The sequence below is a fragment of the Sinohyriopsis cumingii genome, chromosome 3, assembly GCF_028554795.1.
Source record: "Sinohyriopsis cumingii isolate HCF-2022 chromosome 3, ASM2855479v2, whole genome shotgun sequence".
NCBI lineage: Eukaryota > Metazoa > Mollusca > Bivalvia > Unionida > Unionidae > Sinohyriopsis > Sinohyriopsis cumingii.
The window spans coordinates 126,163,747-126,185,650 of NC_142963.1; the positions used below are offsets into that span (position 1 = coordinate 126,163,747).

The 21,904-nt window shown below is 34.1% G+C and overlaps 1 protein-coding gene across 1 annotated transcript in view; it reads right to left on the reverse strand.

Moving 5' to 3' along the window:
- Nucleotides 1–9,912, reverse strand: part of LOC149803795 (ras-related C3 botulinum toxin substrate 1-like) — a 55,661-nt gene extending 45,749 nt beyond the window's left edge. The window contains exon 1 of the mRNA XM_089953596.1: nt 9,774–9,912. Coding sequence (XP_089809722.1) covers nt 9,774–9,808 — 35 coding nt within the window. The 5' untranslated portion in view covers nt 9,809–9,912. The remainder of the gene's footprint in view (nt 1–9,773) is intronic.
- Nucleotides 9,913–21,904: the final 11,992 nt, after the last annotated feature.

The window sequence follows — 21,904 nt, forward strand, 5'->3', positions numbered from 1 at the left end:
TTTTTTTCTTACCTCTTCTTCTTGCTGCTGTTGCTGTAGGAGAAAAACTTGTTCGGCTTCCTTTTGTCGTTGTATAAATTTCTCCAATTCTTCTTTCTGTCTCTGTCTAAAATTTTCCACTTGCGGTAATGAAGAAGGTAACACAGGTTCCGGAACAAATTCTTGCGAGGAGAGAAAATCCACAAAATCCCAATTCACCTCTTCTGAAAGTAAGTCCGGGTTCCCTTGGGTGGTCTCCCCTGCTGGTGCACCCCATTGAATCGTTTTCTGAGTTTCCGTCATGTTGAATCACTGTCGCATAGATTGACTGCACACAAGCGCTAGCGAATCTATATTGACTACGTGACGTCACAGACTGCTCTCTTCGGATTGGATGCGGGCTGACTGAATTCTGTAACGCGTGTTCGGATTGGTGAATGAACTCAATCCGTTTCAATCCTTTCTGTCCCTATAAATAAGCGCAGTTCACTGCATTGATTCACCTATTTTCGGAGCCTCAACATGTGGACCGACGTTGAATCTTCAACCCTTGTGTCAACAATGATGTTCAGGACGGACATGCTCATGTATGTCCGATCCAAGTGGACCGTTGTCCACAGGACCAGCAGCAGCCTGTGGATAAGAAGAGTCTATATAGAGAGACAAGGTTGCCTCAAGAGGACTCTGATGTATGGCCCTGCTGTAAGACGAAGTTTGAGGACAAGAAGATGTCGCAAATGCCCTTTATGTTAAGGGCATATTAACATAAACCAAAGGCCCTTTTCAGGGCCAGCCATATATCTCGAAAAGAGATAGCCTTTATAATTGCCTACCCTTTTTTTTTAAAAAAAAAATCCCATGTTCCATTTCCCTTGACACTAATCAGACCCAAGATTTTTTTTTTTTTTTTGTCCATGTTAAATTTCCCATGTCGCTAATCGGACCCACGATTATTTTTTTTTTTTCTCCATGTTAAATTTCCCTTGTCGCTAGACAGACCCACGATATTTTTTAATGTTAATTTCCCTTGTCGCTAATCGGACCCACGATTTTTCTCCATGTTAAATTTCCCTTGTCGCTAATCGGACCCAAGGGTCTCTGTAATGCTAATTCCCATTGTCGCTAATCCGACCCCATTCACTACTTACGCCTGTACTGCAGTTTCCTGCCTCGAGAAAATAACAGTCAGTAAGGACAGCTCAGTAATGTCTAGCTTCAGTACTTCAAAGGTACTTTAACTGTTGAACGAAAATGTCCCAAAACCACACCGTTTAATAAAGGATGCTAGTTGTTTATATATATATATATATATATATATATATATATATATATATATATATATATATATATATACGCAGTTGATGTTCACGTCTCATATTATCATGTAAAACCTTTCTCAGGCGTTATATGCAAAATCTAAAGAAATTCAAACTCAAATTTAGAACAAATTTAAAGGCCTTGATGCATGTCTTAAATTATTTCTTTAATTCCAAAAATAGGAATCAGTGTATATGTTCCAAGTTCCTCTGTCTGCGTGGGTTCGAGTCTCGGATTCGGCTAATGTGGGTATGTGAGAAAGCTTGCCAACAGCTTCTCGAGGGTCGGTGATTTATTCCGGGGATTTCCCGGGTTCTTCCTCCACTATTAATACTGGCCGCCATGTATAGCCTATCGTGTGCTGAAAAATGGCGTTAAACCCTACAACAACAACAACATGTTCCAAGTTATATCTCATCATCTCCATTTCTTTCCTTCCCAGACGAAAAACACAATTTTTCATATTATTATTATTATTAATAATAGAATAAAACCCACTAAATGTTATATTTGATTAGGTTTTTTCTTCAATTGTTTATAAACACAATATTTTAAACTATAATTACTATAATTTTGTATTTTATGTAGCACCTAAATGTTCTCATTATCCTTTGTCCGATAATTTAGATTTCATTTCTCGCAATACACGTATATGGATGCTTTATAGGAGGCGAGTATTTGAATATTTACATGTACGTACATGTACTTTTCTGCGTCAAACATAAACTTCGATGCTATTTCTCAATATATAATCTTACGCAAAACTGCTTATTATACTAGTTTTTAAATTGTCTTAGTTTCCCTTTAATGTTCAAACTATTTCCGAAACCTCCTTAAAAGAAATCAGTAAGTTCTAACAATAAGTATAATTTTTTATATACTAAATCATACATGTACTTCCTAACCAAATTACTTCAATTATGGACAGAACTAAGAGGGATAGGAGTAGTCAAATCCCTGAGGATTGTTTGTGTGGATGAATATAGGTGTATTCCGAACATCAAGTGTCTTATTTCTCCCACATTCATTTGAATAACAAGGTCCAGTTTAGCTTAAATTATAATATGTGAAAATAATGCATTCAGTATTCATATGTACTTGGTACTGTATGCTTCATGGTACTGTAGTTTTGCATTGCTTACCATCTTAATCAATGTACAACACGATATCATGCGTAGATACCTGTCCACCGTCTGGACTATAACCTGGTCAAAACACAACACGTCCCGATCTAAAGATAAGTTCTTTAGAAGGATCATTGATAAAATTACTCACATTCATATAGATTAAGCTTGGACCCAAATGAAATGATTATGTAAACTTCCCAATAGATACTAACTACATGTATTTAACATTGACAAATGTTCATCTATCATTCCGATCCAATCACGTAGGGATAATTCTCACTAACTTAATCAGAATCGGTGCGGAAAAATATGACAAATACACTATTCTTTATCACAATATCAAATACACTGCGAACTCTTTATCGCAAGGTAGATTGGAGTCATAAATGAAACTCATGAGATAAGTGGGGAGTCTAGTAGTTAGGGACGTTCCAATAAAACTGTTACAAAACTGTTTTAAGTGGGGGAGCTTTATGAGGAATGTTTCGATAAGACTACGCCATAACAGTGCATACAAAACAGGTAATGATAAGAAATCACATTACAATTGGCTTGGAACTAATATGAAATGATGTAAAACAAGCACTGATAAAATGTAAGAAAATAAATAAGGTCCATGACCATAAATACTGTATTTATGTGAAAAGGCCGCGGACAGAAGCTTTACAGTGGGGTACTACCATATTGACTGAAACATCAGTCGCCTCTTTATAGAACTAAAAGGTATCTATCAATCGGCTGACTGTAATAACATTATGGCTGATATACCACAGACTGAATACAATACTGTAAAATTGCTGTTTTGTTGAAACTTCAACACTCTCACAACTGTTTAGTGTAGATTAATGTTGCAAATATCTTATTCATGAAAACAAAATATGAAAAACAATATGAAACTAGAGCACATGTACATTGCAAAATGACTGCTCTCACCACTTTGCTCGGTAGGGACTTAAATGGAAGAACATTTGTTGGAAAAGCAAAGTTTGGAAAAAATGTATATTCAGGAGCTAAAACGCTGATGTTATTTTTAGCGACATCTGTTAGCACTTGATAAGCTAAACATGATGGCCAGAATATTTAATGACGAAAGAACCCAGAATAACTCCGGGAATTACCACCAACCCACAGTAAGCGACCGGAAACTTTCTCACATGCCCACTTTGGCAGAGCCTGAGACTCGAACCTAAGTGGACAGTGGTCAGATGTCAGTGACTTGTAAAGACGTAAAGGCGGGGGCCTTCGATCACTCAGCGTCCTGGAGCCCATCCAACTTAATGTCTCATGAATTTAACAAAGATTCACTATATATAATAACTATGTTTTAAATGACGTCATTCTCTCCTACATACAATGTACAGAGAATTCACGCTCGACTCTCTGTCTGCGTGTGTGTGTGTGTGTCTTCCTCTCTCTCTCTCTCTCAAAAACGTGTATCTTGCCACCCCTCCACCACTTTCACTCTGCCCCCCTCCCCCATCATTACAAATGTCACTCGGATACTTTATAGATAGAAAGTAAAAATTACGAAGAACAGGTGAATAAAATGAAATGAGAAAGCTTAAGATTTCCAAATATTTGGACGAATTTTATATTTGTGCAGAAGATGGGGTAGTGGGTAAAATTCTTGGATCAAAAAAAAGAGACGTGTTTGTAAAACACTGCTCATTAAATTAAGTCTCAGTCAAAACAATATTTTAAAAATGTAGAAACATTGCTAGAATGGCATACAGTGTAAAAGAAGTTATCGACATATGCCTATGCATATTCATGCCAAATGTTTTTGACAAACTTAAATAGCTTTTGCTACCAATTTTTGTCCTAAATGTCCAAGTCTAAACAGTTTCAAAATAAGTTCAACAAAATTAACAAATTGCTTCCATGGCCTGCAAATCTTGTCAGGTTATCTACATGATAATGCAAAATAGCCTTAGCAAATTTCATTTGTCTGCCACAAGCAAACTGTCCGAGTTTTTGTCGACTGACTGTCATGGCGAGGTCACAAAATTTCAGAATCATGGAGTCTTAATTTAATCATATACTGCTTTTATAAAAAAAAATAATGCCAAGAGTATGGAACTTCTTTTATGTGTTGGACGAATATGAAGTCCCATGTAAATCGTGATAAGAATATAGTTTTTGGTGTCATTTTTCATATATACTCTTGTTTTCACGTTAATATATGTGTACTTTTTCGATGGCATTATTATACGATTTATTTAAACAACGTTGGTGTCAAGCGTAAGGCTTCAGATAAGCACGGTTCTTGTCTGGCAGGCCGACAGAAACTAGAAGCTGCATCTCGTTTTGAAAAGGAAAAGAGAACGCCAAAGAGACCGAGAGATTAGTGGAATGAATCATAGAATAGGATACACCCAAAGATGGAAAAAGAGTGACACCAAGGATTATAATGCTCATTGTGTCGCAACTGTGGACGGAAACACGCACTGTCAACCCAATGAACACATGGTCCACGGCTTAAAGATTTTGATCCAAACCCTGCTATGGAGAACTTTGTTACAGCTTGTTTAGGAAAAAAGTAAATGCAGCATGTTGTGTTTCTTAAAGATGAAATAGAAAAATTCAATGCAATATGGTCATTTGTTTCGTATTCCAATTGTTTGGAGAAGATATTGATTTAAAATGGTGGAATTAAGCTAATGAAATAAATCATGCAGAAAAAAATGTAATCTATTCTTTGATTCCTTCTACAGTAGCTCCAAACAAAATTAAAGAATCACCAGGTAAAGGCATTGCGAATTGTTATAGTTATTACGTCATTATTGCTATGATAAATGTTATCAACTGCATCAGTTTATAATACAATAATACAATACATCTGATGATGATGATGATGATGATGATGACACAACATAACAGGCATAATGTTTTGAATTACTGCATGGAAAATAGCATTGTTATTGGTACCTCCAGTTTTAGGGCTGGGACTGAACTTTTTTTCCAAGGGAAGATTCCTGGACTGAAACTTTCACAACCCAGTGGAGGAACCATGGTAATGATATATAGTTAACCAAATTTTATCCCTTTAGCTCAAATGGTTTTAAAATTATTGAGTGTAAGGGAAAGTGTATTAGAAATTCATTACATAACATCATGACACTAACACACTGAAGATTCGATTCCCAATGTGGCACACAACAGATCTGCATACAACGACATGTATGTATATCAAGCGGCGCCGTAACAAAAGCGCTCCGACAACTGCGCGCAATGATAAACAACCCGACAAATACGCACAAGGTAAAAGCGCGCATGTATACAAAGATAAGGTTGAGAAGACAATAAAGAAAAGATTAACTGAGAAGACAATACAAAAATGTTAACTGAGAAGAGACCATACGCACAAGTAAATCGTACGGTCTTCTATACAATTTAACTGTGTGGAAAGAACAAGATCTCTACAAATTGAAATTTGAGATTTCGTTTGGGCATCAGACAATCAGATGGATCTAAATCAAAGTACGTTCGCCTTAACGCCGTATGCAGGCTTTGGTCCCAACATATGGAACAGTACTGTTAAAAGATTACTTGCGAGGAATAGCTCACAATGTTAACATCTAACATTTCTACTTATGATTTGTACATAAATCAGGCTAGTTTTGCACATTATTCTCCTTTAATTTCTTCAGTATTTTAATAAGTCAATAATAGGTTTGTTAGCATTTCACTACAAGTGTGTATAGGGCGCCCGCCGTGTATAGAGTAATAAACATTCTAAGTAAATAACCAACATTCTTTTTAAGCAATTTATGTTTTATCGATTTAATGCATTATATTACAAGAACATTTGTACAAACGTTCTTAGGCGCGCTTATGTCTGCGCGCTTGTGTCCTGCGCGCATTTGTCACTGCGCGCTTATGTCGGCGCGCATTTGTCTTGCGCGCTTTTGTCGGGTTACCATATCAAGCAGCATCACTAAATCTGAATAAACTCTGAAGTTATTGAATGAAAAGAAAGTGGGATGGGAAAAAAACCCCAAAACAATACCGATCTGTGATATAGCCCATGAATACCACCAATGTGGAGACGAACCTTCTAGTTATAATGCACATGAATGCCAAGATTCAGGTCTTAGATGAAACAACTTGAAGGTACTTCTTGATGAGTAAGCTTAATGGAAACATGAAATACTGAGCTATGACCTTAACATGGAGGACATCACTCTGAATATAGTATGCAACACGCTATAGCAATACATACAAACAGCTGTAAAGATATAGAATGGAAGGCAAAGTGTGGTGGAAAACATAAAAAAGAAGAGGGACTGTGACCTTGTAGATAGGACCCAAAAGTCATATATGATACGCCTTCCGGTGATGATGTGTAAGTACACATTATACCAAATTTCATCTCTTAATCTCAAGCAACTTGAAAGTTAAAGGAAAGAGTGATGAACAGACTGATGGAATTGCAGATACTATGTTCCCTGCTGTTTTTCAAAATACGTGGGACAGACTGTTAAACAAGAGGCCCATGTGAGCCTGATATCACTCCCTTGAGTTGCTGAGATGATGCATAATCCACCAACTGAAACTGTAGTGGGGAAAGAAAACGTTAAGAGTGCCTAGTTGTTTCATAATCTATTAATATTGGTGTGATTTTGACATCAGTTCTGTTGAAAATTGTATTTTTGTATTTGATTGTGAAAACTCTTTAAAATTTCTTTTCTTTATGTTACAATGCACTAGAGATGTTATCATATATTTTCTAGGAATTTTCAACAAGAAATAGAACTGTAGAATGTTGTACAATATGAAATATAAGAAAGCCTGCTTTAGCTATGTCAGGAGGACAAGGAATTAGGGGTTATAGCTCTTTTAAAGAAGACAAACTCCACAGCTGGCACATGAAGTCTACAAGACAATATCAATTCCAAATTGCTTCCGAATATGCTGATTACAAGCAAAATTCCATGGTCATAGCTCTGTCCAAAATGGAGTTGAAAAAACACTCACTCAAACACGTGTACATATCATATTACATTATAATACGTTGAATGGTTCTTCAGCTAGTGTTGTCTAGTTAAAGAAATCTGCTGTAATGAAGATATAATATTAATGATAAATGATAATAAGTCCAACAAAACTGATGGTTAACATTTTTAACCTTTGAGGGACATGCATAATTGGCAATTTACATACCAAAAGACATCCAATGACGTATATTTTTATCAGAGTTATACTGATTACAAGCACAGTTGTCCATGTGCTAATATAATTTATTATTTATAAAGCTTGAATAAATCATTATTTTGTAGTAGCTCTTATAATGCAAGATAATTTATACACATTAAAGCCACATTTGAAAGACATATGTTTTGGGAGACTACCTGTCGTTTTCAACGACCAGCTTATTAATACATGGATTTATTTTGTAAGATAAATTTATCATTCTCTCTACTGCGATACCGACTGTATTGAGATCATATTGTGTTGGGAAAGAGGTTATCTCAAAAAGTAGGATTTGTTCTTCAAGAGTTTTTACTTTAGTGCAAAGATTCTTACTAGCGTCTGTGTGTATGGGCGTGTGAATAAAGATATGTTTTACCCTATATTTTCCCTATGTACTTTTGCTTTTATTGCTGTTGGAAAAATTCTAGAAATGTAGACATTTCTCAGACAATAAAAGTAACCAATCTTGTTTTCACGCTCCATGTGGAGTATATGTAGTAAGAAGGTATTCTGTGATTTTTTCATAATCATTTCTGAATCATTTTGTGAATGCTCCAAACAATGAACCTAAGACCGAGGAAAAACTGAGGTACATGTGATTCAGAAAGCCCCAATTCATTAAACCTGATAACCACGAAAATAAAATGAAACCACAGGGATAGATTAAGTGGTAAATCCTAAGATAACTGGATTAGATTCGATAGTACAGCACAGCTAACCCCTACTGCTTGTGGATGCCATAGCTTCTACAACGTTTGGTGACTTTACACCTGGTTTATTGCACATGCCGATGAGATGTTGTAGGGCAGCACAACGTTCCCATCAATAGACAGTGTTATACCTTAAACGAATCACTTGACATTCTTTAATCCCAAACTGTCAGTGTCTGCCTACAATTTAGCTACCTGACAAATATTTATCATTATAGGGGGACAAAGGTACATAACATGTTCCCCAATCACTTTTAAAAAAAATGCACAGTTGAAGAGTATACATATTTATATAATTAATCTTAAAACAAGATTACGGAAGTTTGATACCGTGACAGATTATCTGTACTTGAGTATCAATGGACTTTTTACTTCCTGAATTACCCAGGTAATGTACAATTACAATATATACTCAATATAGGTCAAGTCCAATGTAAACCACTAAGACCCTGATCTGCCACTGCATAATGAACTGGAAGATCAGGGTCGATGTACTTTGTACTGATTACTCCTAATAGAGTGTAGACCTGCCTTTGTGAAGTCTCCAGTATGTAAACTAAAAAATAAAACACTTGAAATTGTTTAACATTATTAATAAATCATTTAACGTTATTAATAAATCATTTAACAGTTTTAATACATTTTTTTTTAACATTATTAGCTTAACGTTCAGTTAATTGTACAGATAAAAGACAGATAATACTCAGAAAATGTACACAGAGCACTTGTCTAAAGGTCAAACATAAATATTTCCTCACATCATCTAGTGCTCCATAGATATATGACAAGCTGAATTTTATATTTTTCTTGCTCCTAATTTATGGGATGTTTTAGAAACCATGCAAAAGTTATTTAACAATCTCTGCACAGTGCTGTATGTATCCAGGAAATTCAAAAAGTATATATGTTACTATTGTCCTTAATAACGTTTGATTTCCTGATGGGTTGAACGGTCAAGTGATAGATCCTCTCCAATGTATAATGCTACATGTACATAAAAAATATTGAACAGTTAACAATTCGTTGTCATTGCTAAACCTTAACGTCAACATTTTTAATCCTAGTTTTCAAAAATGGAAAGTAAAAAATTGTGTACATAATTAAATTAAACATTATACAGTTGGTCTGGAAGGTAAAAAAATATTGCTTACAATATTGAATGTTGATGATGATGAATACAAATGGATATTCAAGTGATCATTATTGAAAGCTTGATATGGTAAATTCATTTATTTTCTCATGGATTATTATCAAACATTAAATCTGCACCAGCCATTTGGTTCATAGATCTCTTCCCCTGCAAGTTCTATTACATAATTATATAAAAGATTAGTATATAGCTTTTTCTGTCGCTTGTTCTTATGATATTGAAGTTAATTATAAAATCTCTACCCTTCGATTCTACACAAGTTTTTCAGATCCTGTAAGGGACTTGATAAGAACTTACCCATCGCCAACCACAACACATTTTATTCCCTGCATTGCTGTTGTCAGATATACAGATCTCCAAGGCCGATTATTGTGTAATAAAATGTTTCAAGGTGTTAACGGAGACTTCCTAGATGATCTGACTGTTTGTTTAAAACAATTTTCGCTCTAATATATTGTTCCCTGATTAGAATCTAATTTTAGACTGATGTGTCTTACCGCTTACATCCTTAACTATACGTTTAATTGGCCTACTCTAAGTAATGTTTACATTATATGAAATTGTCTATCGTATCAGATTTTAAAATTAATTTAATTATATTTTCAAATTTCCGGGATCTGAAGATATAAGAAAAAGTATTTGTGTTGTTGTTGAAAGGAGCGGCCTAAGGAAGGTATATAATGACATAAATTTGGGACCTTACAAAACTCCCAACAATCCATAATTCATGACGAAATATGTCCTTATTAACCATTTTTAAAATCAGACACATTCGATATAGTTTACCACTTTACTACACCGGTGACCATCCCGTAATGTTGAGTAGCAGTCATCATCGACACGTATCGGAACGGATTTGGGTCGTAGACAAATAAACAAAGTCCATTTAGAGTGTGAGCTGCATCTGTAAAATAAAAACAGTTAGCTTGTTTTACCAACTATAAAATCGCTGGAATGATTGGTGGTGGAAGGGTGAGACTACAATTTAACAAAAGAGGAAGCTTACTGGGAAATTCTTTGGTGGAACTTGCATGTTTCAACCAAATTTACTGTCAACAAGCAAGAATTGGTTGGCAAGGTCCTAAAGATTTTGAACAGAATTAATACATACATGTTTGCGAATGTGACAATATAAGTAGCACCTGACTTTATTTTCTGTATTTGTTGGCATGTCAGCTTGAACACTGCATAGAACAGTGTTCTGGCACGTTTCCTCCCTTGTCAGATTGTATAATATACTGTATTTGTTGGCATGTCAGCTTGAACATGGCATGGAACAGTGTTCTGGCTAGTTTCCTGCACATTCTGATAATTTCCTAAATAATACTTGGCCCAAGAACCTTCAAATATACATTCAAACCTTCGATTTGGCTCTTGGGTGATCGCTCCAAATTCTGAAATATTTGTGCACATCTACACCTCTAGTCCAGAGCTGAAAAACTGGCTGAATTTGTTTCACGTGTATGACCATCAATAACTTCAAATATTCGTTGTGAATGAACATGATGCTACTGGTGGTAAGACAAGAATTCCTCTTTAATGTGATCGAATGCAAATACATTTTTTTTATTCAAATCAACGAATTGAAAAAAGAAAAGTACGGCATGTTTATGTGTTGTATCCACCAATGATAAAAACTTCTCAGAGCCAGTTTACTGGGGAATGGAACTGTTCCATCATTGGAACGAAACGGTGTTATGGTTCGCGCTATGTAGTCAAATTTATTACTGTTAAATGATATCTAACATATCTACACAAGAAGCTGTTAATTGATGTACATGTTGATGTAATTTGGAGAGCTTAAAGCCAAAGTCATTGGGTTTTTAAGGTGTTGTAAGTAATACAGAGCTCAACGGTGATCCAAGATGAGTTTTGAACCTTTGATGGAGGTGAGATCAAAAGGTAAGATCTACCAAGAAATTATATTGGCAGTGTAACGACTCTGTGGCCTTAAACTAATTCTCAGACAAGATCGAAAACCAACACGTTTTGTAAAATTCAACAAATAATTTAATTATTGTTGTTGTTGTGGAGTTTAACGCCATTTTTCAGCACACGATAGGCTATGCATGGCGGCCAGTATTAATGGTGGAGGAAGAACCCAGGAAAACCCCGGACCACCGACCCACGAGAAGCTACTGGCAAGCTTTCTCACATACCCAATAATTTAATTAACTAGATTACAAGGTGAATAGTTATCAAGATATTAAAGTATTGTGAATTAAGTCCTAATTGTCCTAAAAGTTCTATCACAGGGCCAAATCTATAAAGCTCGAATTGAATTCCACTGGTTTTCCGAATAAGTGCCAATATTGAATGTGTTGATGTGCCTGTAGTCTCGAATGTGCAAATGTTCCAATTGCCTGGAATGTGGTGATGCGTTTATTTGCCTTTTGATGTATCACAATAATATAATCGAAATTTCCTTGTCTGAATCCACCAAAATTCCAAATTAATGTTTTAGTTCAAGAAAATTATTGAGCACTTTCTATTCTAGCTAATAATGTTTTGAATAAAAAAATTAATTGAACAAAACAAAAATATTGATTCTACTTCAGATGTTAAGGTAAGAATGAATAATTCTTAGATAAACAAGATATATAGCCCTTTACTTGACCTAGGCTGCGATTACCGTTTTCTGAAATACTTTGAAAGCTATTTTTACAATATAACTAAACTTAACAGAAATTTTCAATTCTGGAGGTTTCTAAGGTCAGAATCAATACTGTAACTTTAACTTAAATTGAAATAAACATATTTACTACTTTAATAATTTCAAAATTAAATCAAAATAAAATGTAGCTATGTTGCTTACAAAATAAATGTCACTGGTCAGGTACACCATAATTTGATTTTAAACAAAGGTCAGATACATAATACAGATGTTTATAATATATAATCATCAAAAATGTCAACAAACAATACAAATTAAATATACATAACAACAGAAACAATGGTGTAAATATTTTATTTTTCTTTAAGCGGAATAATTAAGGGCAGCTGTCATCATATTTGGTTAATTTATGTCAGAATGGAGAAATATTTACTTTCTCCTAATGCTAAACAAATCACTGGCAACAAAATATTACAGTAGTACAGTAATGCCTGAACGTTTTGAGTTTGTATTGCATATTTCATGCAAATTAATTTTAAGATGGTATATGGAGGAAGGAATTATATCACACCATCGCTTGGTTCTCCTATAAAAAAAGCATAAACTAGTACGGCTATGTTTGAGACCGCATTAAAAGTGGATAAATGGGGCATTACAGAAACTTTTGTTTGCAAATTTTTTAAGCAGGGTACAATTTATCATACCTCACTCAAGACCATTTATATAAACTGGTTTATGTTACGTTTCCAGGTTCAAAAATTGCATAGAGAGTTTTATGCTAATGTACATAGACAACACATTTGTGACCCAGGTCCTAGACCCATACTGTTACTGAACAGTTGAAAATATGTGTAGGAATCAGAAGTTTTATGTCATGATTAAGAATATATTTCTAAGCGAAAATGCGCTTGATTTGTTTTAGTTTCCTCGAAACAATTCGTATCATGTTATTAAAAGTATTCTGGCTTTAGAGCTAGTTTACCGATCAAAAGATTTGACGTCTTGATTCTGTCACATGTTTGGTTGCTAATGTGTCACGTCAGCTATTAGAAATATAGTGCTTTTAATTATCCTAAACAATTATTTGTCCATTGTTTTTTTTCTTCTCCAACTGTTTAATCACTCAATAGCCACAAAGCATACGACAACTGATGTGTTAAAGCTTATCTCCTGGAATGATAACATCAATATCATACACCATAGAAGGCTAAAATATTACGTTATGATGCTCTTCATTCGTCCATCTTTTTGTTAACAATTTAATTTCTACACAATACCCCAAATTGTCCACCATTTAATAACCTTTTCGTTTACAGCTAGCACTTAAAGCAAGGAAGAACCCTATTTAATTCAGGTCAAAGAAAATTTGACAGAAAGAAGAAAACTAGTTTCTGCATAATAACATGTTCTCCACCATCAGCAGTTCCCAAATTGTGTCGCTATCTTGCACTTGGGATGACGAAGAACTATATCAATCTTGGATTTAAAAAAATAAAAGGCCAAGTTCACTATATCTAAAAGGAAAATAATAGTTTTCATTCAATAGCATGGGTTCTCAATCAACTACAGTTACCAAACTATGGATATGGTTTGTACATGAGATGTAGTAGAACCAGTTTGGGGCAAAAGGTCAAACGTTGGACACTGACAGAAATAATAAAATGATTTCTGCTTAACGTCATTAATTCTAAACCACATACCTCAATCAAACTTTGGATGACATTAACTTAACTAAGGAAGAAACCAATTGATTGGGGATCAAATAATAAAAATGGTTTCTGTACAGTGACATCATGCCTCAACTTTGACGACGGCTTGCAATTAAGTAAGGAAGTAGCCTATTTATTTTGGGGTCAAAATGTCATAAGTCAAGGTCCCTGACTGAAAGAAGGAAAATGGTTTTCACACATGAATTTCAGTAATCTGCAAAAGAGGACTATTAAACAGAGGGCAGGCATAAAATGTGCCATTACAGTATATTTGTTAATTTTATTGTAGAAATAGTTATCAGACCTGCAGAACAAAGTACATTGCAGCCTAATCCGTAATTAAAAAGGTAAATGCTATCTGCGACAACAATTATCATTTATTAGTATCCAGGAAAAAATTTTCAGAGACCTGGAAAATAAAATTTGATCATTGAACTTTACTGAAAATATCTGCCACTTAAGTGTTACAAACTTTGAGGTAGAAAGTCGACATATTGTAAATTAATAATTTTAAAATATAGAGGCTGGACAGTGACAATCAGAAGACGAAGGTTCGGGGTGGGATAGTTTAATGGTTTAATGCTAGTTGTATTGTCGTGTTTGGATTAATTTTCAATACGATGCTGTTTTGCAAATGAAGTTGTTATCTTTTCTGTACAAATTACCTTTATTTTCAAGATAACAAACATGTGAAAGATCGTAAAAAAAGCATAACATTAGGAAGTTTCAACATGTATCTCGTATATCTTCAAAAATATTTTGTGCTACGAAAGAGCATTTTGTACGTGAATGTCGATATATACCAGTGTCATATCTGAATGAAAACGAAACAAAATTTCCTTTGTTTCAAAAAAGTAACCAATATTTATAATTAATGAAACAACGACAATCTAACTAAACATTTGATTTTGTTTTAAAGTTCTATTAGTAACATATTGATGTCTTGATTCAGTTGCAAGTATTACTCATCCTCGAGCAAGTCCTTGGGTGCTGTTTTGGTAATTTTATGTTCATAACTTTGGAACTCGCTTCTCCCTAATCAAATACCATAGATAAGGATTACTCTAAACCAATTGTTTTTCATGAAATTAGTAATTTGGATGGTAAAATGAGCGATATATCAAACGTTCATATACCATCCATGACCGCTATTTTCTTCACGTTCAAGAAAAAAAAGGTCAATAATTTTGGTGTTTACATAACCCTCTATTATAAGAGGGTTTTGCGAGTTATCTTGGCGCAGAGGGAGAGATGTATTGTTTCTAATGTGAAATATTTTTTCTTCTCAAAATTCAAAGTTCAAAAGATAACCGGTGAAGAGCTGAAGGACAATGCTTGAACTTTAGCAACAGCAAATCTGCAACAGAGAATGACAACACATTTTTCAGGTTCGTCGGTCTTTCTAAAGATTTGGGATATATGATATTAGTATCCCGTAGAGGGTCGCCTTTGTTGCCAATGAAGTTAAAACTCAGAGAAGGTACTATGTGAATGAATGTGGAGGCGTTCCCTCCCATCTGCAAACGTGTCTAGTCACCCCCTTCCCCTGACCGGTTTCGTTACCTTTCTAATTCATCAGGGGAATGTGTCTTGTTGATTCATTTTGTTTAACTGATCGTCATGTCTTGTTGGTGCTTAATTCATGTACCCCTAACCTCCCGTACAGCAATTTTTGGATGATGTGACATTATCTTTTCAGTTTATGGATGTTACATTATCACAAACTAGTGTTGCAGTAGACACAGTTATTTTTATGTCAATAATGGTAAATACAGCCAGGTTTCAAATGACTTTTGTTTTACAATCCAATTGATCCAAGTCCACAACTTCTGCTTTGACAGAAAGTTTTGATGTATTCGGCAGCATCATATATGACATACAAATTCAAATTTACTGTTAGTGACAAGAATTCAGCCTGGTTGAAAAGACATGCCAAGAACGTGGATCACCTCTGGAATTCATGAAGAACTTTATACATTTGGATTCGTGATAGAACGTTTAGGAGTAAATGGGATTTAGTTCACAATACAATATGTTATTTTTAAATTTTTACGTTGTATTCTAGGCAAATAAATTATTTCTTGAATATTACCAAAATTAATGGATTTCACTTTTTCTGTTACTCAGTTTAGGACCTAAGAGTAGTTATATATAATATTAAACCTGTCTCTTGGTGATCTTTCCATGTGTCTTGTATATGATGACGTAATCGATGTGAGTTTCACAATTATCTTCATCTGATGTAAACATGTTCAATCGACATTGAAAATTACAAGGCGAACCTTTCATCCCAAACGACATTACGAATGCCGAAATTTCCTTTTCCCATTCAGTCAGTCGAATTGCCAGATTCCTTTAGAAAAATCAAACTTCGTGGCATATTTTGCATTTCCAATTTTTTTACTGCAGTCATCGATTCTTTGCATTGTAAATAAAATTGGTTTTGGTCACACTGTCCACTTTTTTATATTCGTTTTTTTCCTGGTATCGGCACAAGAATACATCATGAACTCTAGTCACTTTTAGTCGATTATATGAAATAATTCTCCAGCAAATGCTGAATTTATTTTTTCCTGTTTGAGAGGAATCATCCAGTAAGGATTATGTTTCACAGAAGTGGAATCTACAACTTCAGTGCATGGTAGAATCTATTTGTTCCTGTAGAAACATATGGAAACAAGTGTTCGTTTTCAAATAAGAGCTGTTATAGTTCAATCGTTATTGCTGTTGAAGATGTGAATGTTTCAGTTCCAGATTATTCAATATTTCTGAATACCGATGATTGGTGACACCAAAGTCACTACATTCCGATTTCATACCATCACTTAAATCCTCACTGTGTTAGACTGATACTATACTGACTGCATGATTTCCCTGGTTATCTCTATCAACATACGCATTTAAAATATTTATTTGGCAAAGTTCTTTTTCCTTTCGACTCCCACGAGTATTAAATTACTTACTTTCTTTTCAACTGTGTAAGTACCACAGTACTTAGACTAAAGTGGATTGTGAGGAAAGGGGAAAAGTGGCAGAACCTCTTCACCAGGCTAAAAACTCCTTTCTTTTGTATTATGTCATACGTTAATTTAATGTTAACTGAATAGAGCGAAGATTAGTTCTTGAAACTTAAACCTTTGAGAACTTCAGTTTTGAAATTAGAAACATAGTCAAGAAGATTCATTTCCATATCTTCATTTGAAAGAAGTTTCTCTTTTAATAACTTCAGTTGTCCATTGACAGTGTGTTCAAAATTAGTTCGAAGAGATTAAATCCTAAAAATTCTTGAACTGATTCATTAACAGCAAACAACAATAAATCAATACTGTCACCCCAGTCTTTTCCGGTATAAAAACAGTATGACCGAATCGTATTTTTCAAAGTTTTGATGATATCTTTATAAAACCCCTTGGCTTCAGGATGATAGACAGAAGGCTTAAATTGCTAGATGCCTAATTCATGCATTACTTGCTGAAAAAGTTCAGACATAAAAGTTTGACACCTGATCGAACTGGACAGATTTAGGAAGGCAAAATTATGCACACAAACAATTATCGAAGCTTTTTACTATTGTTTTAGTTTTAATATTTCTCAAAGGAATTGGCTCTAGGAATCTTTTTTACTCACACATTACGATCAAAAGTATTGGTTGCCTGACTTGGTCTTAGGTAAGGGACCGGCACAGTCTAGCATCTCTTTGGATTTTCGGACAATACATTCCTGTCTATACGACTTTGGAACAACAGTTTTATTGCTCACTGTCCACTCGTCACCAGCGGGTACTTCAGTTCTCCATTTTCTCATGAGGACTCAATTTTTAACAAAATAACAAACAAATACTTCTGTTGCTTAGGTTTTCCTAATTCACCTCTGAAAAAAACAGGAGATTTCTGGATGTTGTTCCTCTTAGAACACAAACGTCGTTTGTCACCCTGTTAAAGTGAATGAGTAGTAAAGAAAGGATTAATGTGATCAGAATCATTCAATTGATCCATACCGGGAATAAAAGTAACCTCATCAAAATTCTGACCAATAAATGTGCTAGCTAAATGAATACTTTCCTGATCAACATCACTCATCAAGAACTTTCTTCATAATAACTCTATTAACCGCACGAACTGGGTATACATCAGGGACTTCATTTTCAATGTTATCGACTTTTCTGATCTAAACAAGCGATGTTAGTTACAGACGGATTAACCACAATCTTTTTCTTTCCAGCTAGGCCATTGCCTAGTAATAAATGAATATCCTGGGTACAAACGTTACTGTTCCGATAACCTCGGGTCCTGAGACTAAGTCTGATGACAAATTTACACAATGAAGATAAACATTAACAGAAGTACACTGTACTGCCATGATGAAAACACTTTCATTGGAAAAGACTTCTGAGAAAAATGCAAGGTATATGATAATAAAATACTCTGAGAATCTCATGTGTCCCTTAAAGATTTACTAGGGACAGGATTAGCAGGATAATTATTGAGTGATACAGCACCTTAATGCGTGAATGGTTCATATTTCTCCTTAATAATATCCGACTGGGATTGCATTGACACAACAATGTATTGCTTTCAATACATAATCGTGACTTTGACCTCTTAGAAATAAGGGCACTTGGAATAGGTCTGTCTTAATTCTGTAGTTTAATTTTCAACCTGTAGCTATCAGAAATAGCATGCCATTCTCCAAGCAAAAGGGGCAAGTAGGAAGAGATAAGGATTTGTGATCAGTCTTATCATTCCAAATATTTTTTTTGCCAGATTGACATTTGGAAGTGCTTGTTTAACTCTGAAATGGCATTTTAGCAATAAAATGTTGAGTGGAAGAATTACTGACAAAATAAACTATGTGAGTCAAGGAATATTCGTCAGCTGTACGAGCATCATTTTCTAAAGTTTCAACGCTTATCATGGTAGGTTTTGATGTCACTGTGGACATAGTTCTTGAATTCTTCAATTGATATAAGATATCTTAGGCTATCATAGTTTTTATCACCTTTTTTTTTTAGAAGAGCACAACCTATGAAATTTCTATTCTGACTATGATCTTAAGCTAAGCAACAGAAAAGAACGAAAACAAACAAGTTTTGAATATTTAACAAACAACTCATTTCCTTATAATACAAAATTAACTTTCAAAGAGACCCTAAAGTATTTTTAATTAAATCCCAAATAGTCTATAAAGGTCTAACACCAGTCCTAATTAATAAAGGTCTAATTAAATTCAAGTGGGTAACGCTCCGGTGGCCAAGTGGTTAGAGCGTTCGCCCCTTATGCGGGAGGTCGTGGGTTAGAAACAACGTCGATTTATATGAAAAAGGTTAATGTTAGGGCTGGTCGGGCTTGTGTAAGGATAATGTGACTGGGTGGGACATCATGCTACATGTCTGAGGCATGATGCCCCAGGGCTAGACATCACTTTAACCTGCCCCACTGTAGACATCGTAGCGATGTGACTGGAAAATTGTTAAAGCTATGTTAAAAATCTAAATCACTTCACACACACACACACACACACACACACACACACACACACACACACACACATTCCATTGGTGTTCTAAAAGGCTTCAAATCTGGCAGTAGCCTGTTATCTGGAGATAAACCATCAGTCTTTTATGAATGAAAATAATTTAATCCTAGATGTTCTTGTCTGGAATCACTCTAATTTTCAAATAATGTTCAACTCCAAGAATACTACATATGCGCACTTTGTATTTCCGGTGAATAATATTTTCAATAAATAATTCCATCCAGATCAACAACTGAACACAACAATACAAATAATTCTGCTTCATATGTTAATAATTTTCAAGTAAACAAGATTTTATATATATATATATATATATATATATATATATATATATATATATATATATATATATATATATATATATATATATATATATATATATATATATATATAACTGACAAAACAATTGAGCCAGTTCGTTTCTAGAAAATTCTAAGGTGTGAACATATACAATCTGTTACTAAAATTATGATAAAAAATGTGGTAAACATAAGACGCAACAGGTTTTCCATGGGAAATACCAACTATATCCTAGACCCAGATCCAAATAAATATGTTTACAAGTAGATAGCAACCAACCAATTGATTAAAATGGCTGAATAAATATACTTTTTCCCGCATGATTGAAGAATTGCCTTTCAAATAAAAGCTGATAAAATTGCATTTCATGTTAAAGCTGATATTCTCAAAGTTCAAATTTTAGCAACACCTTAATTTTTTTTGAAAATCACGTAAAAAAAGATTGGAGAAAAAAGTTTATGCTCGTTATCTGCATCAGTACATAACATAAATACTAAATTTATAAACGAGATAATTAGAGCAAATTATCCACAAACAATTTGAGAAATGGCAGATACGTGTTTGTATGTACATGTATGCATGCCTAAAAACTAAGTTTGTCGAACCTTTCTTTCCTGGTCAGTATATTTGCTTATCAAACAGACTTTGTGTAATCTTTAAAACTGCGATTCAAATGAACTAGATATAAATACAGCAATTTATCTGTCAGCATAAACGATTTTCTTTGTCACAAGCGTGTAAAATAAATCGCTGGCTTTATGCTTCAGGAATTTGCAATACTTATTTGAAGTGTTTGAAGAAATAAGCCAATATAAATGTGCAAAAATATAGACAGAAATCTATTTAAAATTAGTATATGTATGATGCGGATAGGAAAAAACAATGTGTGCAACAATAAGGGGCCTTAAAAAAAGATGCAATATGTTGAAAATTTAACTCAGCAACCATAACAATAAAACATATATAAGGTCTTGCCAGAATCACGCTGAATATTAAATGTTTCAAACCTAATAATAAAAATGGGAGTTATTGTCCTTCAGCAAAAGTTACTGGGGCTGAAAATAATGGCCATAACTCTGAAGAATGATGTAGAATGCTAATAATGAAGCCCACCTTATATCTCATTAATATCTGCATTCCATATTTGGTTAAAATCTACTAATAGTTAAGATGATTATTATGCTGAAATGAAAGTTGATAGTAGACTGGCATTTCTGATAAATAATAATGTAAATGCTGATAATCAGTCTCAGAAAAAGAATTATATCAAAATCTCTACTTTATCCGGTTGACATTGTAAATGTTTCGTGTTTTACAGCAAAGCGACACACATGGGCTATTTAATACCAAGGTAACTCTAGTAAAGTGACTTACACAGGATACACCATGACATAAATATAGAACTTATTGTCAGGAAATAAAAGTGGATGGGATGAACAATCTAAGTTAAAAAGTCTGAACAAACAAACTCATCATGGCTTCATCAATATCAAGCTGCATGCAGAACTTGGTTGAAATCCCTTAATAATAATTACATGTTTGTGTGTGAACACTACAGTAGGTTGCTCTGAAAACCAGTGACTTTAACTGTGGAATACTATAAAGTAGAATGGTGATAAACTCAACCAAGAGCTCATCAATAGCAAACTGCATACCAAATTTAGTTGAAATATAATGATTAAATATTTGCTGACTTGAAAAGAAAATTGAATGGGTTCGTTTAATGGGCTATAATTGTATTAAACCATGTGATAAAATGTTGGTTGTATCACTCTACCAAGGCCTCATCAACATAAATCTGCTACACAATTTGATTAAAATCTAATAAAAATGATGACGAATATTAACAAATGCTTGGTTAACAATCTAGGAATAATGTCAATACGTCAAATAATGATACAGTACACTGGCTGTCAAAATGAAATAGAAACAGGGTGCCATCAGGCGTATATTATATTTTAATGCAATCCAAAACCTATAAAGGCAATTATTGTGCACAAAAAGTGAGCTGTCTGGATGCAAGAAAGGACGAAAGAATGGACTAAAGGAAAGGTCCACTTCAGCATCTCCTATTTTAACAATAACTATGATCATGAAGTCTCTAATCATATTTATCTTAATATAAATCAATAATGCATAAATCAGCATATTAATATATATATCAATAATGCATAGATCAGCATATTAATATATATATCAATAATGCATAGATCAGCATATTAATATATATATCAATAATGCATAGATCAGCATATTAATATATATATCAA